Source organism: Vanessa cardui, chromosome 18 (genome assembly GCF_905220365.1).
Source record: "Vanessa cardui chromosome 18, ilVanCard2.1, whole genome shotgun sequence".
NCBI lineage: Eukaryota > Metazoa > Arthropoda > Insecta > Lepidoptera > Nymphalidae > Vanessa > Vanessa cardui.
The window spans coordinates 9,502,397-9,519,088 of record NC_061140.1 but is presented as its reverse complement, the minus strand read 5'-3'; the positions used below and the strand labels follow the sequence as shown (position 1 = coordinate 9,519,088).

The 16,692-nt window shown below is 44.7% G+C and overlaps 1 protein-coding gene across 2 annotated transcripts in view; it reads left to right on the top strand.

Moving 5' to 3' along the window:
- The window catches only part of LOC124537166 (dnaJ homolog subfamily C member 13), a 28,924-nt gene extending 15,958 nt beyond the window's left edge, over nt 1-12,966 (top strand). The window contains exons 19-38 of one of the 2 annotated variants that reach the window (XM_047113888.1): nt 218-338; nt 417-581; nt 740-891; nt 1,353-1,554; nt 1,776-1,961; nt 2,067-2,202; nt 2,273-2,457; nt 2,864-3,052; nt 3,427-3,603; nt 4,063-4,224; nt 4,612-4,824; nt 4,936-5,068; nt 5,159-5,419; nt 5,503-5,615; nt 5,701-5,873; nt 6,034-6,256; nt 6,387-6,554; nt 7,046-7,192; nt 7,491-7,716; nt 10,758-12,966. In XM_047113888.1, coding sequence (XP_046969844.1) covers nt 218-338; nt 417-581; nt 740-891; nt 1,353-1,554; nt 1,776-1,961; nt 2,067-2,202; nt 2,273-2,457; nt 2,864-3,052; nt 3,427-3,603; nt 4,063-4,224; nt 4,612-4,824; nt 4,936-5,068; nt 5,159-5,419; nt 5,503-5,615; nt 5,701-5,873; nt 6,034-6,256; nt 6,387-6,554; nt 7,046-7,192; nt 7,491-7,716; nt 10,758-10,831 — 3,406 coding nt within the window. In that variant the 3' untranslated portion in view covers nt 10,832-12,966. The other variant, XM_047113887.1, reaches the window with a different exon arrangement.
- Nucleotides 12,967-16,692: the final 3,726 nt, after the last annotated feature.

The window sequence follows — 16,692 nt, the reverse complement described above, 5'->3', positions numbered from 1 at the left end:
CCCAACACCCAATACATTACTCTGATCCCAAGCTGAGTTCATTAAGATCCTAAGCTAAAGCGCTTTCTCTACATCGACTCGGTCGGGAATCGTACCCGGGACCTCTGAGTGGCGTACCCGTGAAAACCGGTGTACACGTTGCTCGACCACGGAGGTCGCCAAAATGTTGAATATGATCTAAACTAATTAACTTTAATAAAAAAATATACCATTGCAGAGACGAAGAAGATGCAGTAATAAGACCGCTCCCTAGGGTGAAGAGACTGCTGTCGGAACCGGCTTGCCTCGCGCATGTCGTCCAGTTGCTCCTAACTTTTGATCCTATACTTGTGGAAAAGGTATGTAACGCATGAAAAATAACGCATTCGATATTTAACTATCGCCTAATAAATGTTACATTATTTTAATTTTTTTAGGTGGCAACATTATTATATGAAGTAATGCAAGACAATCCGGAAATATCGAAGTTGTATCTTACGGGTGTATTCTACTTCATGCTCTTATATACTGGTTCGAATCTGTTGCCGATTGCGAGGTTTTTGCGGCTTACGCATATGAAACAAGCATTTCGCGCTGATCAGGTAAGATGACTTTAATTCTATATTATATTCATTTTATTTATGCTTTAAAATCTGTCCATTTTACTAAAAACAACCTATATTTTGGTTTGCCTGGTTCAATTTTACTTAGCACATATGACTTATTGTATAATTTACTACATTAAATTATAATGTTTCAGACAAGTTCCGATATAATGCAACGATCAATCTTAGGCCAGCTACTTCCGGAAGCTATGGTCTGCTACCTGGAGAATCACGGTGCCGAAAAGTTTGCCCAGATCTTCCTCGGCGAATGGGACACGCCCGAAGCTATATGGAATTCTGAAATGAGGTTAACAAATATATTTAAAAAGTTTTGAGGGAAATATTCGAGTCGAGATGGCCCAGTGGTAAGAACGTGCACATCTTAACCGATGATTGCGGGTTCAAACCCAGGCAAGCACCGCTGATTCATGTGCTTAATTTGTCTTTATAATTCATCTCGTGCTCAGCGGTGAAGGAAAACATCAAACAAATTCTGCCACATGTGTATTCCACCAACCCGCATTGGAACAGCGTGGTGGAATATGTCCTTAATGGAAGTAGAGGCCTATCTCAGCATTGGGAAATGTACAGGCTGTTACTTTACTTTACATATTACTCTTATTTGACGACACTATTTTGAAAATACAGACAATTTCCTTTAGCCCAGCAGTGGGAAATTACAGGCTGTTGTTGTTGTTGTTGAGGGAAATATTATTCCCTTGTAACGGGATCATATTTGTTCATGACCGTATATTAAATGTATTCCAGGCGCATGCTGATAATGAAGGTGTCGGCGCACATCGGCGAATTCACCCCGCGGCTGCGCGCGCACATTGCGGCGCGCTACCCCTACCTCGCCATCCCCGCCGTGCTGTACCCGCAGCTCCGCAACGAGTTGTTCTGCAACATGTTCTACCTGCGACACCTCTGCGACACGCAACGCTTCCCGGACTGGCCGATTCCCGACCCGGTGACTACTTTTTTAACTGCTTAATGCGTAAAATAATACAATAAAACTGTGTACTAATTTCTCATAGAATTTCCTTGTTAACATGATAATCTTTATGTTAGTGATAATGGCCATAAAGAATTTAGTTTTAATTTAGCGTTTAAAAAGCGACAAGAGATAAAGAAAGAATGAGAAAATATTTTTGTAGAGTGCTAAATATTTGATTTCTTTTTCATGTTCAGGTAGGTTTGCTGAAGGATGTTCTGGAAGCGTGGCGACGCGAGGTGGACAAGAAGCCGGCCTCCATGACGGCAGAGCAAGCCTTCGCGGCGCTCGGCCTCGAGCCCGGGCAGGACGAGGGTGCCGTGCGCAAGGCCTACTACCGGCTCGCACAGCAGTTCCATCCCGATAAGAACCCCGAAGGCAGAGTGAGTCCAGATCTTAACTCACGTGTCTCTGATCGCAATCTATCGCTACGGTGATAGACTTATATTATTTTTGATATAAATATTAAAATATTCTGTTCCTTGTAGGACCGTTTCGAGGCTGTGAATCAAGCGTACGAGTTCCTCTGCAGTAGAAACGTCTGGAGCGGCGACGGTCCCAACACAAATAACATTCTCCTCATACTACGCACTCAGACGATACTATTCCAGAGATACTCTGAAGGTAGCCGAATCTCAGTTCCGCCCCGTTGTCTCAGTGTTTCCGTTGACCGATCGAGCGCTCTGGCCCGCAGTGCTGGCGCCGTACAAGTACGCGGGCTACGGCGCGCTGCTGCGCACGGCGCGGCTGGAGGCGGAGGCCGAGGCGCTGTTCGCGCGCGACACGGCGCTGCTGCCGGCCGCCTGCGAGCTGGCGCACGCCACGCTGGCCTGCTCTGCGCTCAATGCCGAGGAGCTGTGCCGGGAGCGCGGCCTCGAGGTACACGGCATGCTTCCATATCAACGGTCGCACAATCCTATATTTTGTTAGGGCTGTTACTCGGTAGTATTGGTACAGTGAGACTTAAAAATAAAACCACCGAGTGTGTACTGCTGGTCAGATAGTGTAATTGTTCTCACTTTATGATATTACAAAAATTCTATTGTACTTTAGAAAAAACATTTCTATAGCGCGATGTAAAATACATCTAACGCCATCTATTGACCAAATAATAAACTAAATGATTATTTGGCATAATGTCATTTGATCTTGAACATATTTACAGTATAGTTATGGGCGACTGATGACATAGAAATTCATAATATCATCAAGCGATTCAACTTCAATATACGTGTTAGGGAGTAGTTCATAATCGTGATTTCAGTTAGCGCTCTGTTTCTCGTAGGTGCTGCAAGAGGCGCTGTCCCGCTGCGTGTCGGTGCTGGGCGGCAGCAAGGAGGGCAGCACGGCGGCGGCGGTGTGCATGCACTGCGCGCGCTGCTTCGCGGTGGCGGCGCGCTTCCCGTCGTGCCGCGAGGCCGCCGCGCAGCTGCCGCAGCTCTGCGCCGACATCGTGCCGCTGCTGCGCCGACCGGTGAGTGGCCGTCCGATGTGCGACGTATGTGACAGATATACATTCAATCTTAGTTCTGACGACCTCCATGGTCGAGTGGTGTGTACACCGGTTTTCATGGGTACGCCACTCTTAGGTCCCGGGTTCGATTCCCGGCCGAGTCGATGTAGATTACCATTAGTTTTCTATGTTGTCTTGGGTCTGGGTGTTTGTGGTACCGTCGTTACTTCTGATTTCCATAACACAAGTGCTTTAGCTACTTACATTGGAATCAGAGTCATGAATGTGATGTTGTCTCACATTTAAAAAAAAAAAAAATTATTAAATTACACTTCATTTATTCTAGTAGGTGTTTTTGACTGATGAATTCATAATATAAATGATGCCGTCGCCAGGAGTTGGGCGAGACGGCGTGTGCTGGTGCAGAGGCGGTGGCGGCGCTCGCAGCGGACGCCCAGTGCCGCGCTCGTTTCGCCCGGGCTCACGTGCTGCACGCCCTGCTGCCCGCCGTGTTGCGCTACGACTACACCTTGGCCGAGTCCGGCCTGCCCAACGAGGGCGACAACAAACAGGTTCCGTGAACATTTCACTCGTTAACTATTTTTTATATTGTTATAACAACAACAACAGCCTGTAAATTCCCACTGCTGGGATAAATACTTCCTCTCCCTTTGAGGAGAAGGCTTGGAACATATTCCACCACGCTGTTCCAATGCAGGTCTGTGGAATACACATGTGGCAGAATTTCTATGAAATTTGTCACAGGCAGGTTTCCTCACGATGTTTTCCTTCACTGCTGAGCACGAGGTGAATTATAAAGACAAATTAAGCACATGAATCAGCGGTGCTTGCCTGGGTTTGAACCCGCAATCATCGGTTAAGATGCACGCCTTGTAACCACTGGGACATCTCGACTCCTTTTATTATCTTATTTTGTTACAAACATGTTTTAATTTGTAATAATTCAATATGAAGTCAGTCGAAGGGGTCGGTTCGTTTTGATTTTCAATACAAGCCGTAATCGCTCGCAGGAGGTGGCCAATCGCCTCGCGAAGCAGAGCGTGTCGGCGCTGGCGGCGCTGTACGGGCCGCACGCGGACGCGTCGCCGGACGACGCGCGCGTGCGCACGGCGCTGCACGCGCTGCTCACGCCCTACCTGTGCGACAAGCTGGCGGGGGACGACACGCACGAGGTGTCACATTTTGCAATATAATTAACCGTGACGACCTCCGTGGTCGAGTGGGGTGTATACCGGTTTTCATGCGTACGCCACTCTGAGGTCCCGGGTTCGATTCCGGCCGAGTTGATTTAGAAGGTTTATTTGCTTTCTATGTCGCCTTGGGTCTGGGTGTTGGTGGTACCTTCGTTACTTCTGATTTTCCATAACACAAGTGCTTTAGCTACTTACATTGGGATCATCAAAGTAATGTATGTGATGTTGTCCAATATTTATTTTATTTTTTAATATAAAATTTTTGTCGTTTAATTTTATATGTCGGTTAATCGGTTATGTTAAAATATTTTACATGAACTTTATAAAATTTAAGGTTCTAATTTTTTTCATTAATATTAATTTCAGCTTCTCAAAACTCTGACATCGAATTGGCGAACACCGTACCTCGTGTGGGACAACAGCACGCGTGCCGAGCTGCAGGAGGCGCTGCGCGAGAAGCCCGCGGGCGACGATGGCGCGCTGGTGCCGCCGCTGCAGTACTCGGCGCACGAGGGGCTGCTGGCTGTCGGCGGCGTCTACCTAAGGATATATGACGAGCTACCCGACTACCCCATAGAGGTAAATATATAAGGATGCTGAGTCATTTATGCTGTTTTTGCTATTTATCATTATAAGTGCTTAAGAAATTATTTCACCTCACCTTATTAAAAAATATACATATTTTTGCAGAATCCACAACAGTTTGTCCTAGACTTATTAAAGTTTATTCAAGAGGAGACGCATGCGGATATAACGGAAGAGAGAGCCGAGCACATCACATTGGCATTAAACGCTCTCGCCAATTGTATTATAAAAAATCCAGGTACCGCATTTTTCTTTAAACGTGACCCCGTATATATCTGTATATCTAGTAGTGAGATAGATTTGTATAAAGTAACATCGTCATCGGCAGGCGTGGAGATCCAGTGCATCGGGCAGTTCGGTCTGATATTCGGGCTGATGTCGGCGCGCGCGCTGCCGGCGGCGTCGCAGGCGGCCGTGCAGGTGGCGGCGGCGGCGGCGCGCAGCCGCGAGTGCGTCGACGAGGTGGCGGCCGGCGCGCTGCTGGGCCACCTGCTGCCGCTGCTGGCGCCGCCGCCGCGCCCCGACGCGCTGGCCGCGCTGGCCGCGCTGCTGTCCGCCACGCCGCTCGTGCGGGAGGCGCTCGCCAAAGGTACCCTCCGAGCGCCGTGTGTGCCGCCGAGACTCGGTTTCTAAATATCGGCGCACGCACGTAATGAATCTGCTCGATTGCAGGTGCTGTGATTTACTTACTGGATTTATTCTGCAACTGTAATATACCGGAGATGAGGGAGACGGCCGTCGACCTACTGGCGCGCATGATGGCCGACAAGCTGCACGGACCAAAGGTACGAGAGTGTCCAAAGCATATAGCTTTGCATCTCCGCCCGCTCCTCGCCGAGTACTCGTAGAGTGTAAACGCTCGCGCTTCAGGTGCGGCTGACGATCTGCCGCTACGTGCCGAGCGTGTTCGCGGAGGCGATGCGCGAGGCGGGCGCGGCGGCGGCGCTGCACGCCTTCGACGCCACGCACGAGCACCCCGAGCTGGTGTGGGGCGACGAGCTGCGCCAGCGCGTGCGCGCGCACCTCGCGCAGCTGCGGGACCGGTACGATATTTTCCTTTCGTAATAGATATTTGCTTTAGTTTTTATTGTGGAGCCGTCTTTGAGACGTATACACGTGTAATATTGAAGTAAATAGATGAGGATGATATAGTTTGTAATTTGAGCAACTGGGATTAATATTTTTACTACTTTTGTTCCTTAGACATTACACAAATCAGATCCGGGACCCGTCGGCCTTGTTCGAGGAGCGCGAAGTGACCGAGCACAACGAGGACGCGTGGGCGCCGCCCGGTGAGGTCGTGGTGGGAGGCGTCTACCTCAAGCTGTTCCTACAGAATCCCACCTGGAGCCTGCGCAGTCCCAAACGATTCCTACAGGAGTTGGTCACTGAGACACTGTCATCGCTCAATAAGGACTCGTCGGAGGTAAGCTCGATCAAGCATCGATGAGATTTAGATCGATTTAAAACTCGAAACAAGTAAAACATACATAAAGTCGAGTTTTTAAACTGGAATGTGCAATAGACACATCAATAACTTTCCCTGTGGCTCCCAGGGCAGCCGCGGCGACACGTGCGCGCGCGCGCTGGCGGCGCTGCTGCGCGCGCGGCCCGCGCTGTGCGACGCGTGCGCGCAGCTGGGCGAGCTGCCGCGCCTGGCGCGCCTGCTGCCCGTGTGCCCGCGCCACGCCGTGCCCGTGCTCGGCGCGCTCGCGCACACGCAGGTACGCTCACCCGACCACTCCGATGGCTTTCACTTCTTTTGACTGTGGAAAGCAGAAAATTTTGTTTATCTTAAGTTACGAAGCTGCCTTGGTTAATATTATTTGATACAATATCATAAACTGCTTTTAAATAAAACTAATTATAACGGATGAATCGCGTATATATTAATTATGTTATTAGTTTTGAGCAGTGTTCGTGGTCACGGGTAGACTACCTACCCGTGACCACGAACACTGCAAAGTGTTCGAAACGTCGGGATGTTTAAAAATAATTAATATACGCGATTCATCCGTTATAATTAGTTTTATTTAAATGTGTAATAATCGCGAAAATTTAAGACAACATTATCATAAACTGCTTTAATATATTAGATTGATTTCAAAAAGAGCACAGATAAAAGTATGCTTTAGATTAACACTCGCGTTAATCCTTACGACATAAAATAGGTACATGTACTACAAATCATAAAATAATTATAATGTTTGTGAAGGCTTGTGTCATGGCGCTCGGCCAAACTGACGTCATGATCGGACTCAAAACTGCAGTCAAGACATGTCGAGAAGTGGTCGGCGGCGCCTGCGACGCATTAGCTGCTATATTCAATAGCACAGTCAATACCGACAAGCTTGTGCTGCAGGTATGGTATAAACTCATTGATAACTAATATTATAAAACGATCTTAATATGTTCCACTCGCAGTGTGTTGCGGCGCTTCACTATTTATCATCGCGGGGTGCAGGGACGCGCCTACCAACTTGATCACTTGTCGTCTAGACTCGCGTGCGCGACACATCGATTCTGCATCTTATAATTATTTTTCTTATTATTAATACAAGTATAGATTATCGAAAGTCTTCGTTATTTTTACAACCAAAAGCAGCTATCGAAGCTAACACAGTGTAAACTGAGGTCGTGACGTGGTATCGTTTTGGCAGGCGCTGGAGTGCGAGCTGGTGGGCGAGCTGCTGGCGGTGCTGGAGGCGCGCTCGCTGGAGGGCAGCGCGGCGGCGCGCGTGGTGGGCGCGCTCAAGGCCATGAGCCGCGCGGGCGCGCACGCCGAGCGCGTGCGCGCGCAGCTGGCGCGCTCGCCCGTGTGGGACCAGTACTCTGCCCAGCGGCACGACCTGTTCATATCGGCGCCGCAGCACCACTCTATTGCCGGTCGGTCGCTTCCTTCCCTAGATTAATCCGTGGAGTTGTTTTGTATTGTTAATCATTTGTATCTTCTCTCCCTTAATATTTTTGCCCTAAGAACTGTGATTGCCATTTTGGTTGCTTAAACATATTTTGGATTTCAATGCGTTTTTTGTAACTTTGTAACTAAAGAGTCGAGATGGTCCAGTGGTTAGAACGCGTGCATCTTAACCGATGATTGCGGGTTCAAACCCAGGCAAACACCGCTGATTCATGTGTTTAATTTGTCTTTATAATTCATCTCGTGCTCTGCGGTGAAGGAACACATCGTGAGGAAACTTGCATGTGACAAATTTCATAGAAATTCTGCCACATGTGTATTCCACCAACCCGCATTCAGGCCCGCCGCTAGCTGTTTTGTCGCCCGCGTGCAATACCTTTTATGCCGCCCTTTTTTTCGCTGCAAAAACGCATATCACTATTCCTCCACATGAGGTAGGGGGCGGGGTGTATACCTGCTAAAAAACCAACGTTAGCGACCCACTCTGTCTTTTTGGAGGATGTTACGAAATCTTTTGTGCATACTACCGTGACGTCCTAACGGTAGGCTCATCTCTGCGGAGTTCCACTTCCTAGGGAGTTCTCAGGGTACAGAAACCTTTAACTCCGGGACACTTATGGCGGTAGTAGAAGACATCCATAGCGAAGACCCCTTCTACTGGTCTTCTTCGGCGAAGCGGGTCAGCAGCACTGTTCCCACGGTCCCGTAAGATAAAAACCTTATTACGAGCATTAAGGGAGTCCAACCAAATAGGTGTATTTTCCGTCCAAATACAGAATCAGCAAACAAATCCCATACCATTGCATCAAGATGTGAGACGAGGGGACGTTATTACCCCCAAATTGTTTACTAATTCAATGGAGGATATGTTCAAGACGCTGAACTGGAAAGGACATGGCATCAACATCAATGGCGAATACATCTCTCACTTAAGATTTGCAGACGCTTGCTGATTCTTCTATGCGTATTGGCCTACGGACGAACTTGGATAAAACCAAGGTCATGTTCAATGAACATCTTCTACCGGAACCGATTGCGATACACGGTACCGTCCTCGAAGTTGTTCAAAAATATATCTACCAAGGGCAGACTTTGCGATTAGGTAGAAACAACCTTGAGGACGAGGTGAATAGAAAAATTCAGCTGGGTTGGGCAGCGTTTGGAAAATTACGTCGAATCTTTACATCGTCGATCCCACAGTGCCTTAAGACGAAAGTCTTCAACCAGTAGCGGGCCATATTTGTCGCAGAACCGATAACCGTTGGGGAAAACGTGTTCTAGAGTGGAGACCGCATCTCGGCAAACGTAGTGTAGGACGTTCTCGGGCACGGTGCTGTGACGACTTACGCAAGACGGCTGGTAGGAGCTGGATGCGAGGATCCCAAGAACGATCTCAATGGCGTGCAATTGGAGAGGACTGGACATATCCAGCAGTGACCGGAAATGGGCTGGATTGGATTAGATTTATTTATTTACAATAAATAAAAATACAATGCCATAGAGCGCACGCAGGCAAGGTGTTTGGTTTAGGAGGTCCTCCTACGTTGGCATTGATGAGCTTTAAGCTGAGTTGGACAAAATGTTGTACGAAGCTCCATCCAGGATGAGGCCCTGATCCTTCATATGTGTCTGCGCCTTAATTGCCGTCTCTTGGAGGGCGGTAGACGCTCCTCGAGGAGACCTCAGCAAGGACCGTGGATTAGGAGGCTCTCCGTTTTAGTTAGAGAAACCATCAAGACCAGCATCTCGATTCGATCCACCGGGAGCGACACTCCGACTTTAGGGCCGCCATCTGAAAGGTTCGCCCCGTCACCGTGACACAACACACCCATCCCGGGCGAGGTCGGTGCCCGCAGGAGCCAGTCAAACCAACTTCAAACGCCGGACAAGTCGTCCATCGCCCCCTCCCAAAGGATCACCTGATCCTGGAGGTATGCCCCAACGGCCTTCTGAGATAGGAAGTCAACTCGTGATATCGAAATGGTCCTATGGTCTCGAAAGGAAGACGGCGAGCTTGAAGCCTAGCGAATATCTGCTGATGTTAAGTAAAAATATAAAGTATAAAACGCCAAATGTAAAATATAAAAAAGGCATGGGCCTATGAGCCCGTGGATGCCGTAAATTAAATTAAGAAAAAAAGAAAGGAAGACTATTGAAGTCGTTCGCCACGTCCGGTGATACCGTTAGGACTACGTTCCCTTGGACCACCGCCTCCATTGTCCGGGTCTTCAGGGTGTTTTAGGGCATCGATGGTTGACTGACCCGCCCTTTTCCCCGGAAATAGCTCCCCGATTAGTCGCAGAAGATCTGGCGGTAGTTATTCCGTAACAGGAGCGCCGTATGTTCGGAGCTTCCCTCGCAAACCACGCCTTTTCTAACTCTTTTTTCAACTGACGATGTGCAGCCCGCAGGTCTACCTCTAAGTTTGCGTTGAGCACGTTGCGCCTGCGACAGCGAACGTATGCCCTCCGCGCCCGGTTTAACGGTGCCCGTAGCTCTGCTATTTTGAGCGACCACCAATATAACTTACGGCGTGATACCCTTCAAGCCGCCCTACGACAACGCCCTACTACAAGTAACGGATACCTAATCTACCGATTGATAAGGAAGCTAAAGGGGATTCTCGTAACTTCAACAGTATTGTTTTTCATAGGATAACAGACGAGGACTTTTAACTTTACTGAGTGCGATATTTTTCGATGCTTTGGATAATTTATTTTACTTAAGGATTTGTGGGAATTATAATAATGACTTGAATTAGGTACATGATGTATTGCTCAATTTGCCGCCCCCTAGACCTGCCGCCCGCGTGCGGTGCACGCGTCGCACCCCCGCTTACGGCGGCCCTGCCCGCATTGGAACAGCGTGGTGGAATATGTTCCAAACCTTCTCCTCAAAGGGAGAGGAGGCCTTTAACCCAGCAGTGGGAATTTACGGGCTGTTGTTGTTGTTGTTTGTAACTTACACATATAGTACGATCTAAATTGGAATTTTTGTTCTCGTGCAGCGGCCCCGCAGAGCGCCGGTTACCTGTCGGCGCCGCCCTCCGTGCCGCCCACGCAGCCTCCGCCGCTGGACTGACCGTCGCCCCCCCCTTACGCCCACACCACTTGATCCTCGCCGTCACCACTAAATATGAACGTTATGCGTTATAAAGATCCGTCGTTAACGGCAACGATAAATATAATTCGTTCTTAATCATGTCTGATTAACCTTTATGTACTGAATAACCTATTAGGGCACTTTCTGGTTCAATCAAATAAAATAAAATGCTTCCTCATTAAATAAGTATAACATAAAACTTGCTAAATAATTGTAACAAATACCAAGAAAAATATTCTATTTTTAGTGCAATAAAAAGGCAAATTAGTGAAAATGATAAGCAAACATAACATTATTATGAACTGCCAAGACGCGTAATAAATAAAATATTCTAAATTATATAAAAGGTATACTGAACATTTGAATTTTAAATCTGAATTGATTCTTAACAGTAATATTGTATCTGCAAGTTTTATAGATATTATATTGTTGTATCTGTTTTAATATAATAATAATAATACGGATCGACGAAAGAAATAATCATAAATGGATACAATTATATTTCATTTTTAATAATCATAATATTAAAATTGCGTTGGATGAAATGTACTTATACTTATTCCAATCACAAATAAAACAAGTGTATATTATATAGATGTTAATAGAAACATTGTTTGAATCTAATCCTTACTCTTATGTTTTCAAATGATCTCTTTCAAATGATTCTTTATATAAATTTTTCATTCCTGTTTTTTTTATAGTTTGCAAAGGGTAAATTAAATATAAGTTCGAAGCGTGGTTTATATATACGTCAGAAGTAATGAGGCTAGTTAAGAAACGGGGAAATAATTCCCGAGAGGGTTTTGGTGTATACCAGTTATTTTGAATTACTTTAAAATCGGGATTGAATATTTTTTTGATGACTGTACCGTTACACTGAACGACAAAATATGAATTTATTAGTCAAAGATTTATAATTAAATAATTGAATGTTATTGTACAATCTGCTGTGCATTTGTTTGTTTTTCCTCGATAGTCTTGCCAGAGTCTTGGATTTATATACATTGTTTAGCCTTAAAATTAAACTACATATATAATTTATTAGGTTTCTTATATAATTTTTGTAACTCATTCAATTAATATACATGCCTCATACATTTAAATAAATGTAAATTAAATAACGAGAGAAATAATAGATTATATTATAACTTAAATAATGTAAGTAATGAGATTGTGTTGCTGAATCGATGTTATATTGTATTGTATGAAAATTTGATAACTTGTACGAATCTTAGTGTGATATTACTGTATTAAATTGTAACTTTAATGTTAGTCATATCATAGCGTTAAGAAACGAACGATATAAAATTTACGAATTACGTTTACATGATTTTTTTAATGTGACATAGAACTCGTCTAAAAACTTGGTCTTTTCGTGATGGTACACACTTCGTAGCCAGTATTTTGTTTTATATTTCTTTACAAATATCGGTACGAACGAATTGAAAATATCCTCAAGTGAAATCGACAAATCTTTTTTATTCTCTATCTCTCTCTAAAACATATGGAAATAATTTGTCACTTGATTGCTGTGTTTAAAAGTGACAAGTAAGTTACTTTAATTTGATTTTTTATCAGGAGACGAGATATTTTTAAAATTTTAATGCATTGGTTTGTCGTTAGATATACATATATACCGATAATCATATTCATTATTAAAAATCACATTAATGAAATAAATTACATTAAGAATTGTGTAAACGTATCAAGCGATTTTTAATTTGCTCAGGTCTCGAGTACGTCCTAATTATGTTAATATGAAAGAAACGGACTGTCATTTGCTATTGTGTGTACCCAGTTTTATTAATTTAATTTTCAGCTTTTGTTGATTATGTAATTTATTACTAGGAGTCTCTTAAGCATCAAAGTGATGATGACATCACATTAGTTGCTAAGATAAGGAATAAATCATTAACTTTATAGTATGTAATGTCAGTATTTTGTTGGCATGTTAGATAGCATATTTTAAAGTAAACCTGGGCGCACATGAGGTAATGAATGGATTGAACTGAGTTGGCAACACGTGTTGAGAAGAATATGAATGTTTAATATTTTTATATTTAGCAGTAAGCTATACATGTGTAATGTAAAGTAATATATTGAATTGATATTAACTTTTTTTTTATTTCCTACTCGTAACTTCAATTTATATAGATACACATTTATTGTTTCATAGGGAGACTATGAACTATTCTGAATATAAGACAACTGTTTGGGAATATGCTTATAGGTGCCCCCCCTCAATGCCCTTAAAATCATTGTCACACCTCTACTGCATGGTCAGAGAAATATTACAGGTGTATCCTCTACTCCTGTCTCTTATAATCCAATGGCTGGGACAATTTTCCAAGGCAGGAGAGTTCAGGATCAACGTGGGTGTTTGTATGAACAAGTCGCCGCTTTTGGGAATTACATTATACCACACAAACAATAGTACTTTTATTGGCCTGACATAGATTTTGACTTAGCGATATCATTTGAGTGGTTATTTAAATTTTTCTATGACTTATTCTTCTGAAAAATAGTGCTGAATTCTGTTTGGGATATTGTATACATATATGCGTAATGAAACATTAGAAGATAAGTGTTAATTTTAGGCTTTAAATTTAGCATTAATGTTTTTATGGAATATAGGGGGGCGCAAACTACATCTTAGTGACCCAAGCCAACATCACCTGCCCGAGGTGCACCCTGCCGACCATCAAACGAGGCTCTGGCGACCGTCTGATGGCATACCGCCATCAACAAAATAGGCGTAGCTAAATACCACAGGCCGATGACGGGCAGCAGCGTCACCGGTGCGAGAAGCTACGTTCTGCGATCGCCAACCCGCCTGCCCAGCGTGGCGATTACGGGCATTTCCTACATGCGCAACACACGCAAGCCACGGCCCCCGGTCCCGGCAGCCCCTATATTCCTCGTCATGATGGTAACGGCGGGATGGGGGGTGAAAGAATCACCGGGCTACGGGAGGCCACCACAACCGACTGACCCTGGCGACGTACAACGGACGCAACTTACGGCTTGACGCAAGTCAAACTAGATGCGACATCTAGCTCAACTTGAGGTGGAACTTGGGAAAATTAGGAATCGGTAGTCGGACCCCATGGATTAGGAAGAAGGAATCATAGGGGGCAAATGCTTGTCAACTTCCTCAAACGGGAGGGACTCTTCTCTTCTTCTTCAAGAAGCAGCCCCAAAGGAAGTGGACGTGGCAAAACCCCGACACTTTGACCAAAAATGAGATAAACTTCATCATGACGAATAAGAGGCACATGTTCAGAGACGTTTCAGTGATCAATACCGGTAGTGATCACCGACTTGTCTGAGGCTCTCTGAATATCAATTTTAAGGACGAGCGCGTCCTTCTGATGAAGTCCACGCTCCAACCAAAGCTGCTCCAAACCATTGCGGGATCTGAAACACTCCAGTCAAATCTGAAAAACCAATTCGCTGCCGTGAAAACCAGAACCTCGAAAATGTAGTTCGAATTATCAGGGAAGAAGGCACGAGGTAACGAGGCGTGCAGCGTAAGGGCAGGAAGTCCAAAGTTTCGGAAGAGACTTTAGGGCTCATGAAGAATCGACGTGAAAACCCACCTGTCAAATCGACAGAGAAATGGAAATTAAACCATGAGATTAGCAGGCGCGTACGACACGACCTCCGGTGCTCCAATACTCTTGCGATTCAAAGAGCGATTGAGCAGAATCGGGGGTCTAAGGTGTTCGTACAATCTCTTGGAAGGAGCCACCTGGCGAAGTTGACCACAGCAAGGGGAGAAGTCGTTTCTTCCAAGCCGGCAGTACTTTCGGAAGTAGAGGACTTCTACGGCCGGTTATACGCATCGCATGCATCTCGACCTGATCCCGAAAATGAGGATTCTAGAGCAACATTAACACGCATTTCTCCGGAGACCTGCGAAATCGAGACTGCTCTTAGACAGCTTAAAAATGGAAAAGCCCCTGGGGAGGACGGCGTTACCACAGAGTTATTAAAAGCAGGAGGTAAATCGGTAGTATAAGCTGTTTTCAAGAGTGATCACGAACCGTCTTGTGCGAAGATTCGACGAATTCCAACCCCCAGAACAGGCCGGATTTCGGACAGGATGCGGCACCATAGACCACATCCACACAGTGCGGCAGATTATGCAGAAGTCCCATGAGTATAATCGGCTCCTGTGTCTTGCATTCGTGGAATATGAGAAGGCCTTTGACTCGGTAGAAATCTGGGCTGTCCTGGAGTCCCTGCAGCGTTGCCAAGTTGATTGGCGATACATCCAAGTGATGAGATGTCTACGAAGCTGCCACAATGTCCGCCCGAGTACAGAATCAGCAAACAAATCCCATACCATTGCATCGAGGAGTGAGACAAGGGGACGTTATTTCCCCCAAATTGTTCACTAATGCAATGGAGGATATGTTCAAGAACTGGAAAGGACGTGGCATCAGCATCAATGGCGAATACATCTCTCACTTGACATTCGCAGACGACATCGTCATCGTGGCAGAAACGCTGCTGGATCTACAGCAAATGCTGAACGAGCTGGCACATTCTTCTATGCGTATCGGTCTACGGATGAACTTGGACAAAACCAAGGTCATGTTCAAGGAACATGCTCTACCGGAATCGACTGTGATACACGGTACCGTCCTCGAAGTTGTTTAAAAATATTTGTACCTCGGGCAGACTTTGCGATTAGGTAGAAACAACCTTGAGGCCTAGGTGAATAGAAGAGTTCAGCTGGGTTGGGCAGTGTTTGAGAAGTTACGTCGAATCTTTACATCGTCGATCCCACAGTACCTTAAGACGAAAGGCTTCAACTAGCGCGGCATACCCGTCATGACATACGGAGCCGAAACGTGGACACTCACGGCAAGGCTGGTCCATCAGCTTAAAGTCGCTCAGTGTGCTATGGAAAAGGGCTATGCTCGGCGTTTCTCTGCGGAATCGCATCAGAAAAAACGGGCTGATGATGTATGTTTTTATGATCTGCGAATCATTTACTTTTCATTTCATAAAAACTTAATAAGTTGTATTTCTTCATTAGAAGACACGTTAGACTTTTATTTTATTTTAACTATTATGGGTACTTCGTAACCGTAGATTAAAAATCTATAACACTGGGTCAGCAATTCGGTTAATACTCTTAATAAATTTCATAAGAACAATGTCGGGTATCAATCGCAACGTCTCTGTTGTAACCGTCTTCTCACTAGCTCCAGCATTAATTTATAACAAATTATCTATAACAGATATAGTGGCAATCAACCCTCGAAACTTAAAATTGTGTACTCCTTAATAGAGTTAACATATTATAGAACAAATCATAGAAAAATTTGGTCCTTCGAGGTGGATTTATAAAATATTTCAAAATACATTCAGTATCTTTATCACGTATTTAATTATAGTTTTCTCTAATATATTAAAATTATCTGTTGTTATAATTCCCTAAATTTAATATAGATAAATATCTTAATGAATGTTAGTCTCTTAAATACTGGTCAAACTTTTAATTGCGTAGTAACTTTAAATGTGTCTGATGGCAATTTGATTGTTTGTGTGGTCATTTTCAATTTTGAATGATAGTCATATAATGTCGCAAATTTTTCTTGAGACATTTTGGGGACCTACAATCTTTCTAATAAAAAGCTCTTTGTGTCTGTATGCTCTTAACGACTTACATGCGTACGAGAAAAAATTGCTGTTCCATATCAAAAGGATTTGTTGTTTGAAACCGGAAAACAAATATAAACATTATACTATTAGTATAATGTGTTTTGGAACTAGTAGATTACCTCGAGCGCCACGATGACAATTCAACTCAAAATTTCAGCGTCTGC